Source organism: Emiliania huxleyi, assembly GCF_000372725.1.
Source record: "Emiliania huxleyi CCMP1516 unplaced genomic scaffold EMIHUscaffold_250, whole genome shotgun sequence".
Taxonomy (NCBI): Eukaryota; Haptophyta; order Isochrysidales; family Noelaerhabdaceae; genus Emiliania; species Emiliania huxleyi.
In genome coordinates, this window is record NW_005200169.1 from 88962 (window position 1) to 110763 (window position 21802).

The window sequence follows — 21802 nt, forward strand, 5'->3', positions numbered from 1 at the left end:
TTTTCCCAAGGTTTCCTGGGCGGCGGATGCCGTTTTTTCGGATTCCGCGGTCCCGGGGTTTGCCCTCGAATTTTTTAAACACCTAAAAAGCTGGTTAACCGTTTGCCACGCCAGGGGGGTGGGGAGGAGGAAAGACAAGGGTGGCATTTGCAACCCGTGCCAGTTTTGGGGGGTCCATGGGCCCTCATCGAGGTGCTGAGCGTGGGAAAGTTTGTTATTCAGCGGGTCCCCCCCCTCCCGAAGAATTTTGGGGACCCCGTCCCCGAAGCCCCCGAACGTTTGGAAGTGGAGCAAACGCAGGTCGCAATTTTTTTCCCGCGGGAACCGGTAGTCGCCCTTTTGGTAGGGGGCCGTCAAAGGGGCCGCCCCCGCTTCCGCTTCCCCCTCATTTTCCCCCTCTTCTTTTTCGGCGGCGGCGGCTTCGGCTTTTGAATCTTCGGCTTCCTTCCCCCCCCCCCCCCCCCCCTCCGGCCGCGGCCATGCAGCATGCCCTAACACTAAGGCGAGCAGCGCCCGCTCGGTGTTGCCGAAGGCGACAAAAGCCCCCTTCCAGCCGAGCCGGTCGCCACCGCCAGCGAGCTCGTAAGTTTCAAGTCGCCAACGAGGCGCACATGCCCTTTGCCGATGTTCGCCGCCGCCACGTCAGGTTGTTTTGGGTTACTGTAACTGAGGTGTGCAGTCGGCTCCATCTCGATGAGCATGCCCCACGCCGAGCGAAGGGTCTTGACGAGTCGTTTGAGCAGGTATTTGTGTCGTGTTGCGTGCTTCGCACGCGGGTTGACCATTGCGGCATCGCCGAGTTCTTCGTGCGGCTTGCCGTTTGGCGCCTTCTTGCCCGCCTCCACCGCCTGGCAGGCAACATCGAGCGGGAGGCCGAGGCGGCGCTGAACTGTAATGCGCATCGCCCACGTCTCCATCTTCATATCATCCCGCATGGGGATCGCTGTACAAAGAATTTAAACAAAACAACTCTCTCTCACAGTACAAAGAATTGTACTCGAGTACCCCATGTATCGTAGTTTTTGTTAGTATCATTTTTCTTGAGTTTTGGTCCTCCGAGATTTTTGGTGACTGCCGCAGTATTTGGTGTTGGCAAAAACGGGCTTCGTCGCCGATCTCGCCGACGCCGCTCGCCGCTCGCCGCCGCCCTGCCTTGCCCTGCCCTGCCCTCGCACAAACAATGAAACAAACCAACACAGACACACACACAAACAGACACACACACACACAATACCTTGCCCCCGTGCCCTCCCGCCCCACGCCCCGCGCCCTCCCGCCCCACGCCCTGCGCCTCACGCCGCGCGTCCCACGCACGCCCCGCCCCCCGCGCCCCCACGCCCCTCACCTCGCGCCTCACGCCTCCCTCCCACCCTCTCAGGCATTTCTCCTCCCTGCTGCTCGCCGACTCCTCCTCCCCCCGCACGACCGACGACTACCCGTCCTTCAGCGACTCCTCCCTCTTCGGCGCCAACGCCCACTACCCGTTCGGCCCGGTGAGGGGCAGGAGCGGAGCCATTCCAACGGCTGGGAAAATTTCTGAACGGCCGTGCATGCGCCTGCATGCCGGACAACTAAGAAGGTCCCTCGCTCCTGCTCCTCTCTCGGAAGACGTGCGCCGGCCTGGGGGATTCGCTTGCGATCCCGCTCCAGCCAGAGGCCGCGTGAGGCGTGTGGGACGGTGCACGCTGGGGCTTGGCCCCAAGTGCGCTGGCCTCGCGTCTCGGAGGGGAGGGCGGCTCGTAACTGAGGTTCGCCGTCAGAGACAGTCGTCCTCGCTCCCCTCCTCGGCCATTCCAACGGCCAGGCCGCTCGCTTAAGGCTGATTGGCTAGACGAGCGGTCTACCTCCAATGGGGCTGTCTGGGAACGCGTGGAACCTGCCCGCCTCGGTGGGAGGTGGTTTGGCGCCGACGGACCGCCCTCTCCACCACCCTCGCCCAGGGATCTACAATGCTGTCTCAAGGTCCGACCTGTGGGCTCCGGCCTGCGCTCGGCACCGGGCACCGCCTCGGTATACTCCGAGGACGTCCGCCGCAATTCGGACAATGCTCTTTCCCACGCCCGCCACATGACGCCCACCGCCGCCGCGTCGGTCGGCGCGCGCCGACGCCGACCATCACCACCGACCGACGGCTCGCACGGCCGTGCGGTGAGCAAAAATTTGGGTCGCTGCGCGCCTGCCGGCGGGAACGCGTGGAACCTGCCCACCTCGGTGGGAGGTGGTTTGGCGCCGACGGACCGCCCTCTCCACCACCCTCGCAGTCGCCCAGGGATCTACAACGCTGTCTTAAGGTCCGACCTGTGGGCTCTGCCTGCGCTCGGCACCGGGCACCGCCTCGGTATACAAAATGCGCCTGCGGGCGGACCCTCACAGATCACAGATCACACACACAAAGTGGTGGGGCAAGGGGGGGTGACCCTCGCATCTCCACGCCATTACAGCTCAGTATCTAGAATATCTGCTATCGCCCGTGTTTTTTTCTTTTCACTTTTCTGCGGATCCCAATTTCTTTGTTTCCGCACGATGGTGGTGCCCGCGTCGACGCCTTCTGCGCCGCCAAGCAACGCCGCGCCGCCTCCCGGGTCCGAGACTCTGGAGGTGGGTGGCTGGCAGGTCGTCGTCACCGACGGGCACGCGGTGCTGCCCGAAGGCATGACGCACCTGCCGGACGGGGCGTTCTTAAACCGCATCTCTCTCGTCTCGGTCGCCTTCCCGCGCAGCCTCGTCTCCATCGGCGAAGGCGCCTTCGCCTTCTGCTCCTCGCTCGTCTCTATCGACCTCCCTGCCAGCCTTACCTCCATCGGCGACAGCGCCTTCCAAGATTGCTCCGCCCTCACCACCGCCGCCTTCCCCGCCGGCCTCACCTCCATCGGCAGCCACGCCTTCGCCAGCTGCTCCGCCCTCTCCTCCGTCACCCTCCCCGCCGGCCTCACCTCCATCGGCAACCTCGCCTTCCACGGCTGCTCCGCCCTCGCCTCCGTCACCTTCCCCGCCGGCCTCACCTCCATCCGCATGCACGCCTTCTGGGGCTGCTCCGCCCTGGTCTCCGTTAACTTCCCTGCCAGCCTCACCTCCATTAGCGATCACGCCTTCTTCCGCTGCTCCTCGCTCGCCCATGTCACCTTCCCCGCCGGCCTCACCTCCATCGGCATCTACGCCTTCAACGGCTGCCCCTCCCTCGCCCGCGTCACCGTGCCAGACACCGCCACGATCGGCGACGAGGCTTTCGATTCTGAGACCACCGTCCTCCGCCTCCGGCCCGCAAGCATGCGCGACCTGCAGCGCTGGTACGAGGCGGTGGACGGGGCTCTGGCCTACAAGCGCTGCCGCCCCCTCCTCTACGGCTGGCTAGAGCGGGCCCAGACCAGGCTCGGCTCTTACGGCCCGGACGGCGCGGCGCGCCAGCGCGACCGCGAGGAGTTCGAGGGCGACTTTGCGCACCTCGCGCTCCATGCAGACTGACCCAGGCGTGTGAGCGGTGACGATTGAAATCGCTGTGACTTCGCTAGTTGCTGCACCCGCCCACGCCCATTCCATGCCCCGCCCATGCCACGCCCGTGCGCGTGCCACATGCCGTGCCCCATCCACAAATCGGCTGCCGCACCCGCCCTTCTCTGCGGCGCTTGCCCGCCAGCCCTAGGAGCCCCTCCCGCCTGGGCGCGCCGCCCCGCATGTACATGTACATGTGCATGCCCGCATGTACCGTCGAGTTTTGTGTCTTTGTATATAACAGAGTTGAGAGGGCCGCAGGGGCGGAGCTCGCCTTGCCGACCGCCTCCTCCCGGCCAACATACCCGCCGAGTGCCGCGTACGTGGCGCCGGCGTCGCCGCTGGCCATCCCGGCTGCCGCCGGGCTCTCGTCGCCAGCCCTCGTGCTGCGCCGCTCCCTTGGCTGTGTCGGAGCGGGCTCGCAGGTCAGCAGCGCGTCCCCAGCCTCGTCGCCGTCCCCCTCGACGTCGCTCCCCTTGTCGCTGGTGGCGACCGCGCTGCCGCTGTCGGTCGCGCTGGCCGGCAGCGCGTCCGCAGCCTCGTCGCTGCCCTCGCCGTCGCTGTCCTCGCCGCTGGTGGGGGCCGCGCCGCCGGCGCCGAGCGTCACCCGCCTCCACGACACTTCCTCTAAGTTGAGCCGGAAATCCTGGTCGGGGTAGCCGTCGTACTCGACCGCGTGCACGAGCCGGCCGTCCGAACCCTCCCCCCGCCCCGTGATGAGGCCCGGCCACCACCTCTGCTCGCCCAGGATCTCCACGTGCGTGCCAGTCTCGACGACAGCGTGCCCGGCGATCCTCGCCGCCGCGTCCACGCGCAGCCGTTTCCGCCGCGCCGTCTTAGACTCCGCGGCCTGCGGCAGGACGTAGTTCGGGCCGTACTCCGCGACGTTCGCGAGGACCTCGGCCGCGCTCACCGTCTCGACCGCGGCCTCGACCGGTGGAGGGGGGGGCTCGACCCGTCGTTCGACCCGTCGTTCCGTGACCTCCCGCGCCAGCCGCTCGCCAGCGAGGGGCTCCTGATGCGCCGCCCGTCGGTCGACGCCCTCGCCCCTGCGCTCAGCCAACGACGCCGTCGCTGTCCTCGCTGACGTGACCGTGATTCGAGGCCGCCCGTCCACCATTGATGCCGTCCAACACCAAAGTCGTTCCCCCTCCAACACCAAAGTCGTTCCCCCCCCCCCCCCGTCCCCCTCGGACACGTCCCTCCCTGTCCTCTCGACTGCTTCCCTCTTTTACATAATAAATAATAATGCTTTTTAGCTCCGAGTAGAGGGGGCGCTCCGCCGAGCTAGGGGACGAACCCAGAGAGCGCTGAGACTAACGTTATAGAACACCCTCGGAGAGAACCGTGTTCTTTGTCGAATACTTTACGGCCCCACTCGCTTGCTTTTTTTCGCTCCAGTCCTGCGGATCTTCATAGTAGTTTTAGTAGACCGGAGGGCTACGAAGCCTTCACACTCCAAGGGGCTGTTACGGCCCTTTCCCTGCGAACGGGGGAACGCGCACCCCCCCAGGGCTAGGGCTCTCTAGCCCGTAACCCGATACCGATCATCTGACATCTGCCGGATCTGGCCCGCTGGGTGCGTTCTACTTAATAGCTCCCCGGCCCTGGATGTGAGGTTACCGACTGCACTCCAAGTGCTCCAAGTGCTTTCCTCGCTCTCCAAGTGCTCCAAGTGCACCCAAGAACCTTGAGCAAGGTTTGGTCAAGGGTGTTGCCGAAACCAAATTTGTAAAATTATTTTTGTTCGCTACGCCAGGGAGGACAAGGACCTTCGGTGGGTTCGGGAAGGGGGTCCGCGAGATCCTCTGGAAGGCGTCGAACGAGCTGCAGAACAAGCTGACGCGGGCCCAGTCAGTAGCAGTACCTCGACGAGGTGACCATGACCACCTAGAATTGGCTAGGGCTGCAGAAGCAGCGTATCGCGGTACCTTTGTCGCTTGCAAAATTCTTTGTTCCGCACCCCTGTCATCACCTTCGACGACTGTATTGCCGCCTCGAGGTTCACAGGCTGGGGCTTCCAGACAGTCATTTCTCATCTGTCCTCTCCATGAAAGCCACCGCCTTTGCGGCCGCCATCGCCTTCCTCTGCTTCGCGACTCCGCGCCGGCTCCACGGCCCCTTCCTCTACGACGACGCGGCCGCTATTCAGCGCAACCCAGTCGTGAATGGACACGTGCCGCTGCACGCAGCGATGGCTCTCGACTTCTGGGGCGAGGAGATGTCCTCGCCTCGCTCGCACAAATCCTTTCGCCCGCTGGTGACGCTCTCCTTTCGGCTGAGCCGCGTGCTCCAGTGGGAGAGCGACGGGGACTCGACGTTCGGCTTCCACCTCTTCAACGCTGGGCTGCACGCCTTCGTGACAGGAATGGTGCCGGCCTTCGTCAATGCTGCCTTTGGCTGGCGACGCGGCGGCAGGCGTGCGGGCGCGGCCGCGGCGCTGCTGTTCGCGCTGCACCCAGTGCACGTCGAGGCGGTGCAAAACGTGGTGAGCCGCGGCGAGCTGATGATGGCGGCCTTCTACCTCGCCGGCTTCCTCGGTTACGCGCATGCAGTCGGCACGCCGCAGGAGACCGCATCGCAGGCTGCTGCTCGCTCTGCCGTTGGCCTCGCCTCCGCCCTCCTGGGCACTCTCTGCGCGACCCTCTGCAAGGAGACGGGCGTGACGCTGCCGCTGCTGTGCGCCAAACACGGGAGCTGCGGGGTGGCAAAGGAACCTTCTAAGAGCCTTCTCGGAGCCTCGCAGGTGCGCCGCCTGGGAGCTGCTCGTGGTGGCCCGCGTGAGTACGCACCGCATGGCGCGGCTCGAGTGGCCCTTCCCTCCGGCCCGCCCGCTCCTCCCCTCGGCGGCTCTCGCCTCTCCGCCCTCGCCCTGCTCCTGACTGTCAATCATTGTAAGTGGAGCGGCTCTGACAAGTGTGTAGGCGGCTCGACTCTCCGCCCTCGCGGCCGGCAACGCGAGCATCGCCGTGTGGAGGCTCCGCCTGAACGAGGGCCAGCCGCCCGCCATCAGCACAAAGCAGAACTGGCCGGGCTTCTACCCGCACCCGCTCTGGCGGCCGCTGTCAGTCGCTTGGGTGTGGCTCGAGTACGCCTCCCTCCTCCTCTTCCCCTCGGAGCTCTGCTGCGACTGGTCCGCCCCCGCCCTCCCCCCAATCACGTCCCTCGCCGACCCGCGGCTCGCCGTGCTCGCTGCCGCCGCCGCCGCCACGGCCGCCGCCCTCGCCGCCGCCACGCTGCGGCGCACGAGTCGGCGGTGCCTCCTCTCCGCCCTCACCGCGGCGCTCCCCTTCCTCCTCGCCTCCAACCTCCTCTTCCCGGTCGGCACCTGCAAGGCCGAGCGGGTGCTCTACCTCCCTTCCCTCGGAGGCTGCATGCTCGCTGCCCTCGCCCTGCTGGCCCGCCCTCTGCCCGCCACCCGCCTCTGCCGCCCCGCGCTGCTTGGGTGCGTGTGCGCCGGGCTGGCGGCGGTCTGCTGGTGGTACGCGGACGTGTGGACGGACGGAGTCGCGCTCTGGGCCAACGCGGTTGCGGTGCAGGAGAGGCAGTAGCAGCAGCAGCAGCAGCAGCAGCAGTGGCAGTAGACTAGTAGCGTGGTGCAGAGGTGGGCGAGCGGCCAGTCAGTCGTGAGCCCATGAGTGTGGCTGTGGCCAGCAGGACGCGCGGGCGGGCTCGGGTAATCTCGGGTAATCTCGGGTAATCTGTGCCCCTGGCCAGCAGGACGCGCGGGCGGGCTCGTGGCTCGGCGGCGGAGCGACAACGTCGGCGCTCTCGGAGCTTGGGATGCAGGCGGGCCGCCACAGAGGGCCCTCGAGCCACCGGACCTCTCCGGCCTAAGACCTCGCACCGCTTGCTTCTGCCCACCTCGCCCCTCGAGCCTTCTCCCTCCCTCACCCCCTGTCCCTCTCCTGCCCTGTAGCTGTCGTGGGCAGGACGCGGCGCCGAGGCGGTCCCTGTCCTGCACCGCGCCCTCTCCCTCGCGGAGGAGACCGCGTCCTCGCCCGACCTCATCGACGGCTCGAGGTCGCAGGACATGTCTGGGTACGTCCCTCTCGCGATCGCGCTGATGAACGAGGGGCAGGCCAAGGGCGGCGCGCTCATCGCCGACCGCTGCGTCCGCCGGCTCGCAGGCCTGGGAGGCGCCGAGGCGGCCCGGACGCGAGCGCGGTGCCTGGCCACCGCCGCCCTCACGCGCCACAAGGCGGACCCGGAGCGCGCGCGCAAAGAGGCGCTCGAGGCGTTGCGGCTCAGCCCGCACGACGCGGCGACAGCGTCGCTCGCGCGGCAGGCGCTTGAGGCGGTGGGCGTAGCAATGTAGGGTCTAAAGAAGCCCAATTTAGAGAGGGGTGCGAACGAGCGAGAACAAAGATCGAAAGAAAGAGAGAGAAGAGCGTGAGCTTGTGCGGCCTAGTCCACCTAGATGCGAGGTGGTGGTGAAACGGAGAGGTGGCGGTTGCGGTGGTGGCGGCGGTGACCGCGGTGTGTCTGTGGCAGCGCCAGCGCGCAGCGGTCGATGCGAGGAGCGAGGGCGAGGGGCGGAGGCGTCCTCTACTTTACAAGGAACCGGCAGAGGATGCAGTGACGTGACCCCCCCCCCTCACACAACACACACGCGCACACACACACACACACACACACACACACACACACACACACACACACACACACACACACACACACACACACACACACACACACACACACACACACACACACACACACCCCGCTCACCCGCACGCGCACTGGGCCTTGCACTTTTAATGCCGTGGGGCTCCTGTCGTCTAGACGTGGAGACGCGAGGGCCGCCCCCCCTTGCCCCACCAACTCTCGTGACTCGTGTGTGTGGAGAAGTTTACCTTACCTTACCTTACCTTAAGGGGTCCCGTACCAAGCGGAATCGACCCTATCCAGTGCTCAAGTGCTCAAGCCCTGACTTTGCACACACAAACCGGAATGAAATTTACTCATAGAATAAAGGATAAATTTCAGAGAGGCGGCGGATGCGGGCGCGGGGCTCGCCGACCAGGGAGATCCGGCCCGGCCTCCCGGGGAGGGGTGGCGACGAGACACGATGCCGCCGCCCTCGCCCGGGGAGACCCCGGCCGGGCCGTCGATGCCCTCGGAGTCGGTGGAGCCGGAAGAAGCTGGCGAGGACGAAGGGCGGCAGCGGAGGAAGCGGCACCAACAACGAGGGAAACGGCCACACCAGCCGTCGCATGACGCTCGGGAGACGAGCAAGAGAGCGAATCAAGGAGGATCGGGACCCTGGGAAGACGGGGGGTGAGCCCTCAGGCGGGGGGGTCTACTCAAGTGGCCTGTGCGAGTGAGTGCGGAGTGGTGGTGTGGGGCGTGCAGTGTGGTGTTCATTAGCTCCGAGTAGAGGGGGCGTCCTGCAGTTAAGGGGAAACCCGGTACGCGGGGCCAACCCTCGGAGACCCGTGTTTACTTTTACGGCCCTTGCCCTGCGAACGCGCACCCCCAGGGCTAGGGCTCTCTTGCCCGCAACCCGATCCCGATCACCCGGCGTCTGCGACTTTTTGCCTCGCAGATCACCCAACACGGTGAAATGTCATTTCCAGATTACCCAACACGGCGAAATGTCGTTTCCAGGTTACCCGGCTCCCGAAATTTCTTTTTCCAGATCACCCGGTAATGGGATGCGCCGGGTAATCTGAAAGAGTTGTACAGCGCCGCGGCGGTGGCGGAGGCGGCGGTGCGCAGCGGGTTGACTGGCATCACCCCTCAGAACCTGGCCAACACGGTGTAAGCGTATGCGACGGCAGGCGTGGCTGCAGACTCGCTGTACGCGGCGGTGGCGGAGGCGGCGGTGCGCGGCGGGCTGGATTGCTTCAAGCCGCAGGAGCTGGCCAACACGGTGTGGGCGTATGCGACGGCGGGCGTGGCTGCGGACGCGCTGTACGCGGCGGTGGCGGAGGCGGCGGTGCGGAGCGGGTTGGCTGGCTTCAACCCTCAGGACCTGGCCAACACGGTGTGGGCATACGCGACGGCCGGCGTGGCTGCGGACGCGCTGTACGCGGCGGTGGCGGAGGCGGCGGTGCGCGGCGGGCTGGATCGCTTCAACCCTCAGGACCTGGCCAACACGGTGTGGGCGTATGCGACGGCAGGCGTGGCTGCGGACGCGCTGTACGCGGCGGTGGCGGAGGCGGCGGTGCGGAGCGGGTTGACTGGCTTCACGCCTCAAGCCCTGGCCAACACGGTGTGGGCGTACGCGACGGCGGGCGTGGCTGCGGACGCGCTGTACGCGGCAGTGGCGGAGGCAGCGGTGCGTGGCGGGCTGGATCGCTTCAACCCTCAGAACCTGGCCAACACGGTGTGGGCGTATGCGACGGCGGGCGTGGCTGCGGACGCGCTGTACGCGGCGGTGGCGGAGGCGGCGGTGCGGAGCGGGTTGGCTGGCTTCAACCCTCAGGACCTGGCCAACACGGTGTGGGCGTACGCGACGGCGGGCGTGGCTGCGGACGCGCTGTACGCGGCGGTGGCGGAGGCGGCGGTGCGCAGCGGGTTGACTGGCTTCACGCCTCAGGAGCTAGCCAACACGGTGTGGGCGTATGCGACGGCAGACCATTATCACCAGGCGCTGCTTGCAGACTGCTCGCGCGTGATCTGTGACTCGCTCGCGCGGGATCCGTCGAGCTGGAGCGAGGGCCGCCGTCAGATGCACCAGTGGCAGCTCTGGCTCTCCCTGGAGCGAGGAGCAGACGGGCAGCAGCATCTCCTCCCCGCCCCCCAGCGCCAGCTTTGCCGCGACGCCATGCAAGACACGCAAGTGACGATCTCTGAGTTCCAGCGCTCTGTCGCGGTTGCCCTCGCCGCCGTCCAGCACGGCTTCGAGGAGGAGCATCTCGAGCCGCGCACCGGCTACTCGATCGACCTGGCGCTGCCCTCGTCACGCGTCGCGGTCGAGGTGGACGGCCCCTCTCACTTCCTGCTGCCCGACGGCCGGGGCGTGCGCAAACCCAACGGGTCCACGCTGCTCAAGCGGCGCCTCCTCGCGGCGGCTGGCTGGAGGGTGATCAGCGTTCCATTCTACGAGTGGGACGGCTTCGCGACGGCCAAGGAGCGGCAAACCTACCTGCAGGGGGCGGTCGCCCCGCTGTTGGGCTAGTACTGTGCTGCACACTGACTGTTATCATTGTCGCTAGCGGGCGTCCCGCAAAAAATAAGAAAAACGCGCGTCGAGAGATCACCGAGGACGGCCGATCTATCAAGTGCGTCTAGTACGTGTGTATATGTCCGACTCGCATCCAGCCAGAGGCGCGATCGCCGCAGCCGTTCTCCTGTACCTTCTGCACGCCCTCTGCTTCTCCGGCAAGTTGTGGCAATGGAACGAGCAAGCCTGGGCTGGGAACGAGCGCCTCCGCTTTGCGTTGATTTCGAGTCTGTTCCTGGAGGTTACGTACTGGTTGGCGCAGCTACTCAACTGGCTCATTATGCGGGATGCTTCCCTGTACCAGCGCTGGGCCATAGCAGAGCGAGGTGACCGTGTCCCCCCCGCTCCCGAGCTCCTCCGAAAGTGCCTCACGGACCTTTCGGTGAGCCACTGCGTGAGGCCTGTGCTCCTATACGCTGCTTACTCCATCTACCTTGCACGCGGAGCGCCAAGTAGCGCGGCTCTTATACCAACGGCCACCGAGCTCGTCGCTCATTTGGCCTTTGCGATCGCTGTCGATGACACCATGTTTTATTGGGCGCATCGGGCGCTGCACCATCCTTGCGTCTATAAGCACATCCACAAGCAGCACCACGAATTCAAGCAGCCGGTCGGTCTCGCAACCGAGTACGCACACCCGCTCGAGGAAGCGTGCAACACGCTCGCCACCGCGCTCGGCCCGCTCCTCTTGGGCTCGCACGTGGCTGTCTCGGTCGGCTACATGGGCCTCAAACTCTGGCAGTCGATTGACGCCCACTCGGGGATGCTACTCCCGGTACCACTCTCACCGTGGAACCTCTTGCCGGGGATGGACTGCGCGGCCGCTCATGATTTCCATCACTCGCACAACGTGGGAAATTTTGGCGGCTTCTTCACGTTCTGGGACCGCGTCTGCGGCACGGACGCTGCATACCGTCGGTTCCTCGAGAAGAAGAAGCAGAGGTGATGCGAGCGAGTCATCAAAACGAGCCAGCCTCTAGTCATGTTGCTGAGGAGGGCAAGGAGGATGAGGAGGGCGATATCGGCGGCCTCAGTTCGGTGGAGCGTTACGACCCGGCGTTGGTTGCGTGGGAGGCAGTGGCGCCGATGGGGACGGCGCGAATGGCCATGCCATTGCCGTGCTGGGTGTCGATTGACAGAACCTGCTCCACACACGCAGGTGGGAAAAGAGCCTGAGCGAGGGTATCCCCTGGGTCTGAGCAAAGAGATGCATCTCTGTCGAGTTCGAGAAGCAGAAGGGTGTCGTGCGTGTGAGTGTCTCGAGGCGTGTGTTAGGCTGTGCAGTAGCCGAGACAGACTTATAGATCGATGAGATGCGTCGCCCTGGTGGTCTCAGACTCACCACGCCAGTCTCTGTTACAGCCTGTGAGCATCTCTTCGCGGGGTTGGGGGTATCGGGTATGTCTCCCTCTGCGGACTGCGCGGACCCTCTCTCTCTTGACGCGGGCGATGGCCAACTTGGGGCCGTCTCGGCCACTCCGGGGCGCGCGAGCTCGTTTTTGCGGGCCACACAGGCCTCTTCGAGGGGGGGAGACGCGCTCTGCGGCCGCAGGGCCTCTCTCCCCCCGCTCTAGAGCTGTTTAACATTAACTTTGGGCCTAACAGTTGCGCTAGTGTCGGCTGAAATCCTTAACGTTGTTCAAGTGTTCACCCCAGCCCACATACACTGTTACTGTTTGTGTTACTGTTGTTACTGTTGTTCAGCGGTCAGCAAGCAGAAAACGTCAAAAAACCCGGCCCCGGGCAAACCCCCCAAATGCCCGGGGTTTCCCAGGTATTTCGGGTATTACCCGCACTCTGGACGCTGGAGATCGTCGTGGGTTTCTGCTCCAGGCCTTCCAGAGCTTCCTCATTGTTGTTCAGCTGGCCTTACGTTAGCTAACTGTTGTTGGGGAGCCCCACTGTTGTTCTGTTACTGATACTGTTAACACTAGTAACACTGTTCAGCTCCCATGTCCCAACGTTATAAACAGCTCTACCCCCCGCTGGCCAATTGCCGCTGGCACTACGGACTATACGTAGAACGACTTGTAGAACGTACGGCAAATTTACGCGAAGGAACGTAATTATAAACAGGAAACAAGACGTGCCCCCGGAAACACGCGTGACACGTGGTTATCAAAATAGCACAAACAGAGGCACCGCACGCAAAACACACGTCCACCCCACACGAGCGTGCAAACACAAAAGAATCGAACAAAAGAAGAGTGAACAACATGCAGCCCTAGACACCGAAAAATGACGACATGCACATGCGGTGGTGGGGCGCCGGCGGCTGCGCGCCCAACTTCTACATGGGTGCGCTCGGGCACGCCGCCAACTCCGTCCAGCTAAACCTCGGCCATCAAGCGATGCAACGGCGGAGGATGTACACCGGCTGGCCGTAGAAGCGCGAGAAGGGCGCGCTGAGCCGCCAAACGCCCATCTCGTCCCGGAAACGGCGCCGCACCGTGCCTACAAGCCGGTTCCGAGCTCTAGCCGAGATGCAGCCGAGAGGCAGCCGAGAGGCGCCGTGCTGCCTACAGAGCCGGGTCCGAGCAGGCGTCGCGGGAGTGGACCCCTTAGCGAACCAGCGGCGGCATGCTGAAGTGCCCGCGAGCGGAGAGAGCTGGATGTACTGCGCCCACTCGCCTGCAGCAACGCTCGAGACAAGACTCACTGGCGGTCTGCGGGGAGATCTGTGGGCCGGACTCTCTCCCACGCGCCGTCCGTCCAGACGCGGAAGGGGCGCAGCAGCTGCTCGAGCCGGGGAAGCTCCCCGCCCGCCGTGAGCGGCGTTACCTACGGCAAAGTTCCGAGAAGGTTCGCGGAACGCGAAAGGCACCTCTCGGGGCCTTGAGACTACCCGAGATTGCCTCTCTGCCGCACACGATCTCGGGCAATCTCGGGTCGGTCGCGGGCAATCTCGGGTCATCTCACCCATGCGGGCTCGTACTCTCGCTGCAGCCGGCGCGCGGCCAGCTTGGCACGGAAGCGCAGTTTGGCCGCCCGCTCGCGCAGCTCGACGGCCTGCGCTCGCACCTCGGCCGCCGCCGCGGGCTCGAGCCGCTCGGCAGTCGCCTGTGCGAGACAGCAGGGAGATCTCTCCGAGGTGTAGCCGACGTCTCGCTGAGATGCAGCCGAGATGCAGCTGGTGCGCCTTGGCGCGAGCCCCCAGCTCGCTCGCCATCCCAAACGCGCGGCGCAACTCGTCCGACATCGGCTCGCGCGCCTGCGGGCAAGGGCGCAGACCAGTGGCGCAGACACGGCTCGTGCAAGGGATCGCGCGCCGCGGCCTCCTCCTCCTGCCTCCCCCCCCCTCCAGCTCGCCTGCTTTGTGCTGCCGCGGGCGGCGAGGAGGCGGGAGAGAAGCTGCCCGAGAGACTTGCGCGGCGGCCGTGCGCCCTCTGCGCGCTCGCGCTGCGCCTTCTCTCGCTGCTCGAGGGAGGCGTACGGGGTGGTGTCCCAGGGAAGCAGTCCGGCCAAGTCCGCCAGCCACAGCAGGAGCGACGCCTGCAGATCCGCACCGTGACTGCTGCGGGGTGGCGAGAGGAGCGGCGAGGCGGAGAGGGGGGAGGGGCGGGAGGAGGGGCGGGGAGGGCGCGGCGGGATCCGAGGAGCGGCGAGTAGCCTGCAGAGCCGTGCCGGCGGCGCTGCGCAGCGCCGCACGAGACTCGTCCATCGGAAGGACTGCGAAGGGGTAGGAGCCGTCTGGACGAGTCGTCTCGAGCAGCAGCGTGGGGAAGTCGTCATCGAGCATGGGCGTGGCGTACCGCCGACCGCTCGTCGAGACTGCGATGACCACGTCGTGCTGAGGCGCAATCTGCACCGAAGCCACCCCTCCGCCACGCGCGGCATCGACGAGCTCCTGGTGCGACCAAGTACCGGCCACGGGGGGCGGCACGAGGCCAAAGAGCGACGAGTGCGCCCACGGATCGTAGGGCAGGCTGCCCGCGTACTGCTCGTCCGCACCGATCCTTGCATCCGCCACCCAAGGCTTCGAATTGGACTGAGGCTCAGAGGGGGCGCTGGCAGCTTTGACTCCCGCTGCGACCGATCCAGCCGCAGCAAGCACGCCGCGGCGGGTCGGCGGCTTGGGCGCGAGCGCTGCGCTGCTGGCTGCAGAGTTGAGGGCGAGAAGGGTGACAAGCATCGGGTTAGCTGCTGGCATCGGGTTACTGCTGTCTGGTCTCGAGGCCCGGCGGCTCGAGCTTCTGGTGGTTCGTCTTCGCCCTTCCCCGAACTTGGTCGACCGCGATCTCTCGGCGAGCTCGCCTCTCCTTTCGCCGAGGCTCGCACCCTCTCGCGGCTGCGGCGGGATGCTCTTGTCGCACGGTGGCACGGGAGCAGCGTCCAGACCACCATCTCGGCGACGTGCGCGCAGCTGCGGCTTGCTGCACGAGCTCCTCGCGGCTCGAACGCGAGCTCGAGGCGGGACATGTGCATGTGCGAGACATGTGCGCGAAGAAAAAAATACGTTTTGCCTTGCGCGCTTGGTTTTTTACCGTCTGCCACCACGAAAAAAAGATTTGTGATGGTTCTCCTACTTGCCCTCTCGTGCGGCGGCGATCGTGAGCAGCGTCGAGCCACTCTTGGATTGCTGTTCACAGGCGCTAACAAACAAAACACATCTCTCTCTCAGGCGCTCATCATCTGCCAGATCGCCGTCGTCGGCCTCATGCTCGTCGTCACGGGCTACCAGCTCGTGCTCACCGCCGGCGTCGGTCGCCGCACCGGCGATCTCTGCTCATCGCGCCGCGCCGCCGTCGTCGGCGAGTGGAGGGCGGCAGCCTTCGTGGCCGAGAGCGTCGACTTGCCCATGCGACCGCGCGAGCGCCTCTGGGTCGCCCGGAGAGCCCCCTGTGCTCATGGGCATGCCGCCTTTGCCAAATCCATATCTCCTCCATTCATGTTCCTTTCGCCATTTTGTACGTGCCTTCAGGTACGGCTCTATCTTTTTCCGCATGATCGCCGTGACACGGCGCTCTAATACACGGTATGCTCTATAATTTTGCGTATGCTTTTGTTCGTTTTGGTTTTGTTTCTGTGTACTGTACTCCGCTCTAAATAGGGGGGGGAAATCACGCCCTCAAGCCCCTCCTCGAAAGGCAAGGTACACGTCTCGACACAAAAGTGAGGTGGGGCAAGGAGCGGCGACGCTCGCGACGACCCGATGGACCGACCCCCACCACCGCGATGACCCCCACCGATGCGCCGATACACACGATATTGTGGGCCTGCACTCCACTCCACTCACTCCCCATCAATACACATCCGCGGAGGCGCTGGTGCGCGCCTGCTCCGCCCCCCCCACTCCCCGCTCCGCCTCTCGCAGGCCGCGCAGCAGCGACGACGTGCCGAAGCGGAAGCTGCGCGGCGAGTCGGCGCTCGCCCCGAGCCACTCGCGGGCGAGGTCGAGGTACTCGCGAGCCTGCTCCAAGTTGCGCACGCCGCCTGCAATCTTGACGCCGGCGCGTGCGCCGCGGCTCCCAGCTGCCGCCAACGATCGGTGGCGGGACACGGCGGCTAGGATTGTGGCTGCCGCGCTGGGGGTTGCCGCCACAGCAGCCTTGCCGGTCGACGTCTTCACAAAGTCAGCCCCGCCCGACAGCGCGGCCTCAGCCGCCGCCCGGATCGCGGCGGCGCTGCCGAGCATGCCGCTCTCGATGATGACCTTAAGCAGTACGCCCTCGCCCTCGCCCTCCTCGCCCTCACTCGCACGGCCCGTCGTCGGCGTCGCCTCCCGCACGGCCCGCACGAGATCCTCCGCGGCCGCAGCCCCCACGCCAATGTCGCGGGCGAGCAGCGCATGGTTAATGACTAGGTCGATCTCGTCTGCACCGGCCGCCACCGCCGCACGCGCCTCCTCCACGACTGAAGCCACGTCTGCAGTTCCGTGAGGAAAGTTGACAACCGTCGCCACACGCATCGGCAGCGGCTTACCAAACGTCGCCTTGTCGGGCGCGGTCAACGGGTCGGATCCGGTAAGCAGCTGCCTGACCAACGGCACCCACCGGGGCCAGACACACACAGCAGCCGCTGACGTCTCGCTCTCGTTGGCGCCGGCTGCCTGCCTCACTAGCTGGTCGATCGCCTCGGCGCTGTCATAATCGGACCCGAGAAGAGTGTGGTCGACGAGGGACGCCACCAGTGAAGCCTCGCGTGCGGCCAGCGACGCGGCGCTCTCGTACGAGCTCTGAGTGCCCTCCCGTTCCACGGACGCGGCTGCGCACTCGTTAGCACGGCGAAGCGCCGTCTTGATCGCTGCGCCGGAGGAGAGGTGGTGGGCGAAGGCGCCAAGGAAAGCATCTCCCGCGCCGGTGGTGTCGCGCGGTGCAACCACGCGCGGCGCACTCACAAACACCGGGGCCTCGGAAGCATTGAAAAGGGCGCAGCCCCGCGGGCCGAGTGTCACGAGGACGCTCCGTGCGCCACGCGCCAGGAGAACAGCGGCAGCAGCCTCGACGTCGGCATTGGTGGCTGTGGGCGCGGCGGCAAGCGCCGCGAGCTCGGGCTCGTTTGCAACGACAATATCGACGAGTGGCCAGAGGGCGTCCGGAAGGCCTTGTGAGGGAGCAGGCGCCGTGTTTAGCACAGTGGTGAGATCCGCGGCGCGCGCGAGCGAGAGGGCCTCCAGCGTCGTCTCGAGGGGCACCTCGAGCTGCGCCAGCAGCACGCCTCCCGGAGGACGGCCCGCCTCAGCGAACGCCGGCTGCGCCTTGCGCACATCCTCGGGAGAGAGCAGCCCGCCCGCGCCGAGAACAATCACGATCGAGTTTTCGCCGCTCGACTGATCCACCGTGATGGGTGCAACGCCGTGGGAAACCCCAGGTGGGCCACGAGAAACGTGCGAGATGGCGACCCCATGGGCCTCAAAATTGCGAATCGTTGAATTGCCGTGTAGGTCATCCCCAACCTTGGTGACCATGGCCACACGGCTTCCGAGCTTGGCTGCCTGAACGGCTTGATTGGCTCCCTTACCGCCGTACCCAAGCGAGAACCTGCTGCCGGCGAGCGTCTCGCCGGCAGCGGGGAGAGCAGGAACATAGGAGATCATGTCCATGCACGACCAGCCCACGACGACGATGTTGGGGCTGGCCGACGCGCAGTTGTCACCCGTGGCAGCCGAGAGCGTAAGGAGGGATAGGAGGGCGCGGAGCATATGACAGACACCACGTGCCCTCGTTTCCCGGGGTTTTGAGAAGAGGGGTTTCGTTCTTATTAAAACTCCTGGGCTCTCAATGCCTAGCCCGCCGTTCTGTCAGCCACGGCCCGCATGTCCAGACAGTGCGGTCAAAGCGAGTAGCCCAGGCTCCCTGCTGGGCGGCTCGCGTCGTGTTTTGAACGGTTCGAAGAAGCTCTTTGTTCACGGTTCCACCGTGAACAGGAGATTGGTTTCCGCTCACATCGATTCACGCCATATGCCGACCGGCGCTGAGCTTCTACGTACGCTGCAGAATCAGCAGCATAGAGCCCCTTCTGTTCTGGCGCCCGCGGCGGAGGACGAGTGGTTCGAGTCCGCCGACGGCAGACGCGAGAGGCGGCGGGCGACCGGCGAGGCTGGAGTGCAGGCCGCGAGCAGCAGCAGCAGCAGCGCAGCCAATGACGACGAGGCCGGCTGGAGCATTGTCCGCCAGCACGCCTCTGAGTTTGCTTGCTGGATCGTCATCGGAGGCCGCGTACTTGACGCGACCGCCTACCTCGGTCACCACCCTGGCGGCGGCACGATCATCCAGAAGCTTGCCGGCCGAGACGCGACGAGAGCGTACGAAAATGCGCGCCACTCTCGAGCTGCCGATCTGAAGCTTCGTGACTATGACATCGGCGCTCTCGGCGATCTGAAGCGGCTGGAGCGGGCGGCAAGTGCCGCGCGTGTGTACGCCAAGCGTCTTGAGCTCGCCGCTGCGGAGTATCTGTATAGGTTGTACTGTAGGAAGCGCGTATGCATAGGCGCAACAAGAATAAGTTTTATATTTTAGCCCTCGTTGTTTCATTTCACCGACGGACGCGGCCATCGACCCGTCTTAAGCAGCCGCACGCCTCAGACAAAGACCTTTGAGCTCTTCTGGAAGTCGACGCCAAAGGCGGGGTTGTCGGTGCTCGCGGAGTGCACAAAATCAACCAGCGTGATGGCGTCGAGCACTGGGATGCGGAGCGCGTGCCGCAGCGCGTCGGCGTACGGCGGGAGTTCGGTGCACTCGAGCAAGACTGCGCGCACCTTCGGCCTCCTCGCCGCCGCCGCCTTGGCGAGGGCCACGATGCCCGGCGTGACGCGCGCGACGTCGACCGCCTCTCCCTTGGCGACTGCGTCGAAGCCGTCCACGTCCTCGCAGCCGAGGATGTGGAAGCGCGCCTGGTCCTCTGGCCTAGTGACGTGTGCAAGCGAGAGCATCTCGCCGAATTTTGGCGCGAGCGACTTGCCGTTGGCGGTGAGGACGAGGAACTCCTCGTCGGCGGCGAAGGAGGCGGCGAGCATGTGGCACTGCATCATGGCCGAGATGAAGCACGGCAGGTGGGACATGCGTCGCGCATCCACCTGGTAGTTCATGAGGAACCCACAGTCGCCCGTTATTCCCACGACGCCCTTCGCCGCCTCGAGCCTCCGGATCGCACCCTCCATCGCCTCGCGCTGCTGCGCGGTCAGCGGCCTTCCTTCCTGCGCCGCCTCAAAGGTGAGGCCGGCGGCCACCTCCTGCACTGTGCGATAGTAGTAGGACCCGGGGTAGTCGACGTCGCCGGGCGCCGGGGGATACGAGTAGTCGATGCGGAGGATGCCGATGGCTGGGGTGGCCCTCTGGGACAGCTCGTCCATCACATTGGCGCGCTCCATTGCAGAGGACCACACGCTGGCGTCGATGTTGCTGCCGAAGCGAGGGTTGTCGGTCGACGCTGCCGCAAGGTAGTCTGCGAGCGTGATTGCATCAAAAACAGGAACGCCGCGCGTCTGGCGCATCGAGTCGCTAAAGGAGGGTAGCAGCGTCGACTCGAGCAGAATGGCGCGCAAGGATGGGTTGGCCTTCTTCGCGGCCTCAATGGTGCTCATAATCTCCAAGCGGAGCCTCTCGGAGGTGTCGACCATGGCCCATGTTCGCTCGTCGCTCATATCCGCAACCTCCGAAGTGGAAAACCCTTCGATGTGCTGCAGACCCTGGATGACGAAGCGTTCCGCGTCCTCCTGGGACAGCCCAATCTCGACAAGGTTGCTTTCAAGCGCAGCCTGGTCGTAGTCGCTGCTGTCGTTCGTTAGGACGAGTATGGTCTCCTCCTTCATGTACATTGTCGCGAGCAGCGGGGCCTGCAACAGCGGCGACAGCACGGCTGGTGTCTTGGTCATCCTCCGCACCGCCGTTTGGTAGTGGACGAAAGACCCGCAGTCTCCGGTGATTGCGACAACGCCCTCCGCGTCGAGCTCCTTGACAGCTTCCTTCAGCGCCTTCTTCTGCGACACCGACAGCTCCTTACCCGCTCGAACGTCTAGGTAGCGAAGACCCTTCACCTCGGCATGCACCGTGCGAAACAGGTACGAGTTGGTGCCCACCACTGCCTGCGCCGGCATCCACCGCGCCCCGTGGCAGCGCAGGATTCCGACAGCTGGTGGCTTGTTCGCCGTCGAATGCTCTTTGGAGTGCGTGCAGCCCATGCGACTCGCGGGCACGGCGGGCAACTGCGGCAGCGCGGCCGCCGTGTTCTTGTCTTGGTCTCTTGGTTGGGCCACAAAGGGGCGGCGGGCGCTCCTGGTTGGATAAAAAGCTGTGTCCCCCTCCCAGTCTGGTCGTGGTCGAGACCTTGGGTTGTCTGTTTTCTTTCTTTCTTTCTTTTTGGTCGAGACCGAGGTGTCGAACTGAGAGGCACTACTGGAGGCTACTTCCGGCCACCGCTCGACTACCCACGCACATGGCCGGTCATGTGGCTTGCCTGGACTCGCTCAGAAGCCTCAATTCGCGCACACCTTTGCTCTCTGGCTCCCGCGAGTGCGTTCAGGCCACTCAAGCAGGCGACGCCGAGCACCCGCAATGCATATCGCCGGGGCGCCACCTATCGACCCGACTGATTGGCAGCATCAAAGCCGACCCCATGACGGTCCTTCAGCCCCACGAGATAGGTAGGCAGTTGCGCCCTGATCTCGGTCCAAGACGGCCAACGCCGTGTCCGGCACCTGCTGGCTGCTTGACGGGGATGCCCCCCCCGGACACATGCTGCAGCCCCGAGTGGATGTATTGGTCGTTTGTGGGTCCCACAAGACTACTCTAGTAGGGGCCGGGCGCTTGAGCGTCGGCGGTACACCTGTGCAGATGTTGCACGGGTGAAATGGCTCCACGTACAGGGTAGGAGGCAGGTGGTGGGTTTGAGTGTCGTGAGTGCTTGCAGCCGCGAGTGCAGCACCGTTTGTGACTTTCATGGATGCAGTTGGGTGGGGCACGGTGCTGGGGGGCGGTCCGGTGCGCCACAACAGCCTCCCTGGCTGACCCCCATCCAGTTCGACACCTCCCATCCTGACCGTGGAACACCCCAACTTCAACCCACAACCGGTCATATCTCGGGCGGACTGGCACCTCAGGAGCTCATCCTGGGCGGTTTGGGGGAGTCTTGGGGGTGTACTTGAAGGCGGTAAAAAGAGTTTTGCACCGCAGCTTAACCGGGGGGCGTGATGAGCAGCGTGAGAACGGCAGGACACAGCTTATCAGTTCTTGGAGTTCGGCGCGATTTCTTACTGCTGCTGCTGCTGTTACGTCTTCCTTCGGTCCCCGCGGGAAGCCCCGCGCATAGGACGATTTCTTACGATTTCTTACTCCCTCAAAATTCTTACTCCCCTACCGCAGGGTTCCGGCTCCTAGCCGGATAGGGTCTGTTGCCACTGACTCGCGCCAAAACGCCCTACCTACCTACCTATCTATCCCCACACCCCAGGCCGCGCAGCGAAGCGAACAAAGTCAAAGATGAAAAGGGCTATACCTACCTATTGCAGGGCCTTTTTGGGCCAAACAAGACCAACCTACCTACCTATCTGGGACGGCCGCCCAGCATTTCCCGCAGCATTTACACGGTCGAAAACAAAATAACGAGCGCATTCGTTGTATGCGAGAAGAATGGGGCGCTCGCTCCCTCCCGACTCTGCAACCCCGTGCGGAGGGGCGCTTCGCAGCAGTCGGAGGTGCCTCGGGC

The 21802-nt window shown here is 64.9% G+C and overlaps 9 protein-coding genes across 9 annotated transcripts; 5 read left to right on the forward strand and 4 right to left on the reverse strand.

Moving 5' to 3' along the window:
* Positions 1-2523: 2523 nt before the first annotated feature.
* On the forward strand, positions 2524-3462 carry EMIHUDRAFT_315261 (hypothetical protein; the record flags this gene model as incomplete). The annotated part of the gene is made up of 1 exon (XM_005778010.1): positions 2524-3462. The coding sequence occupies one exon, from the start codon at positions 2524-2526 to the stop codon at positions 3460-3462; it is 939 nt and encodes a 312-aa protein (XP_005778067.1).
* Positions 3463-4116: 654 nt separating this feature from the next.
* EMIHUDRAFT_237416 (hypothetical protein) lies at positions 4117-4609 on the reverse strand (the record flags this gene model as incomplete). Its single annotated transcript, XM_005778011.1, has 2 exons — positions 4117-4135; positions 4224-4609. The coding sequence occupies 2 exons, from the start codon at positions 4607-4609 to the stop codon at positions 4117-4119; spliced, it is 405 nt and encodes a 134-aa protein (XP_005778068.1).
* Positions 4610-5539: 930 nt separating this feature from the next.
* EMIHUDRAFT_115372 (hypothetical protein) lies at positions 5540-7807 on the forward strand (the record flags this gene model as incomplete). The annotated part of the gene is made up of 3 exons (XM_005778012.1): positions 5540-6235; positions 6414-7022; positions 7409-7807. The coding sequence occupies 3 exons, from the start codon at positions 5540-5542 to the stop codon at positions 7805-7807; spliced, it is 1704 nt and encodes a 567-aa protein (XP_005778069.1).
* A 2454-nt stretch (positions 7808-10261) lies between these two features.
* Positions 10262-10615, forward strand: EMIHUDRAFT_237418 (hypothetical protein; the record flags this gene model as incomplete). Its single annotated transcript, XM_005778013.1, has 1 exon — positions 10262-10615. The coding sequence occupies one exon, from the start codon at positions 10262-10264 to the stop codon at positions 10613-10615; it is 354 nt and encodes a 117-aa protein (XP_005778070.1).
* A 325-nt stretch (positions 10616-10940) lies between these two features.
* Positions 10941-11606, forward strand: EMIHUDRAFT_73824 (hypothetical protein; the record flags this gene model as incomplete). Its single annotated transcript, XM_005778014.1, has 1 exon — positions 10941-11606. The coding sequence occupies one exon, from the start codon at positions 10941-10943 to the stop codon at positions 11604-11606; it is 666 nt and encodes a 221-aa protein (XP_005778071.1).
* Positions 11607-12701: 1095 nt separating this feature from the next.
* EMIHUDRAFT_443565 (hypothetical protein) lies at positions 12702-14881 on the reverse strand. Its single transcript, XM_005778015.1, has 7 exons — positions 14275-14881; positions 13905-14152; positions 13800-13871; positions 13580-13720; positions 13366-13441; positions 13231-13291; positions 12702-13114 (listed from the first exon to the last, which is right to left on the reverse strand). The coding sequence occupies exons 1-7, from the start codon at positions 14808-14810 to the stop codon at positions 12779-12781; spliced, it is 1470 nt and encodes a 489-aa protein (XP_005778072.1). The 5' UTR covers positions 14811-14881; the 3' UTR covers positions 12702-12778.
* Positions 14882-16802: 1921 nt separating this feature from the next.
* EMIHUDRAFT_73800 (hypothetical protein) lies at positions 16803-17801 on the reverse strand (the record flags this gene model as incomplete). The annotated part of the gene is made up of 1 exon (XM_005778016.1): positions 16803-17801. A coding segment is annotated over one exon (999 nt), but the record flags the coding sequence as incomplete, so codon positions are not given.
* A 460-nt stretch (positions 17802-18261) lies between these two features.
* EMIHUDRAFT_49137 (hypothetical protein) lies at positions 18262-18486 on the forward strand (the record flags this gene model as incomplete). Its single annotated transcript, XM_005778017.1, has 1 exon — positions 18262-18486. A coding segment is annotated over one exon (225 nt), but the record flags the coding sequence as incomplete, so codon positions are not given.
* A 194-nt stretch (positions 18487-18680) lies between these two features.
* EMIHUDRAFT_115376 (hypothetical protein) lies at positions 18681-20279 on the reverse strand (the record flags this gene model as incomplete). The annotated part of the gene is made up of 1 exon (XM_005778018.1): positions 18681-20279. One exon carries the CDS (start codon positions 20277-20279, stop codon positions 18681-18683), a length of 1599 nt encoding a protein of 532 aa, XP_005778075.1.
* Between the last annotated feature and the right edge of the window lie 1523 nt (positions 20280-21802).

Bases quoted from the DNA above. Each gene is read 5' to 3' on its own strand.
- EMIHUDRAFT_443565 (XM_005778015.1), bottom strand. From the start codon at position 14,810: ATGCCAGCAGCTAACCCGATGCTTGTCACCCTTCTCGCCCTCAACTCT. The intron at 13,442-13,579 runs GTGAGATGACCC...ACTTTGCCGTAG, and splicing joins GAGAGTACGAGCCCGCATGG to GTAACGCCGCTCACGGCGGG. The intron at 13,115-13,230 runs GTTCGCTAAGGG...ACCGGCTTGTAG, and splicing joins ACTTCAGCATGCCGCCGCTG to GCACGGTGCGGCGCCGTTTC.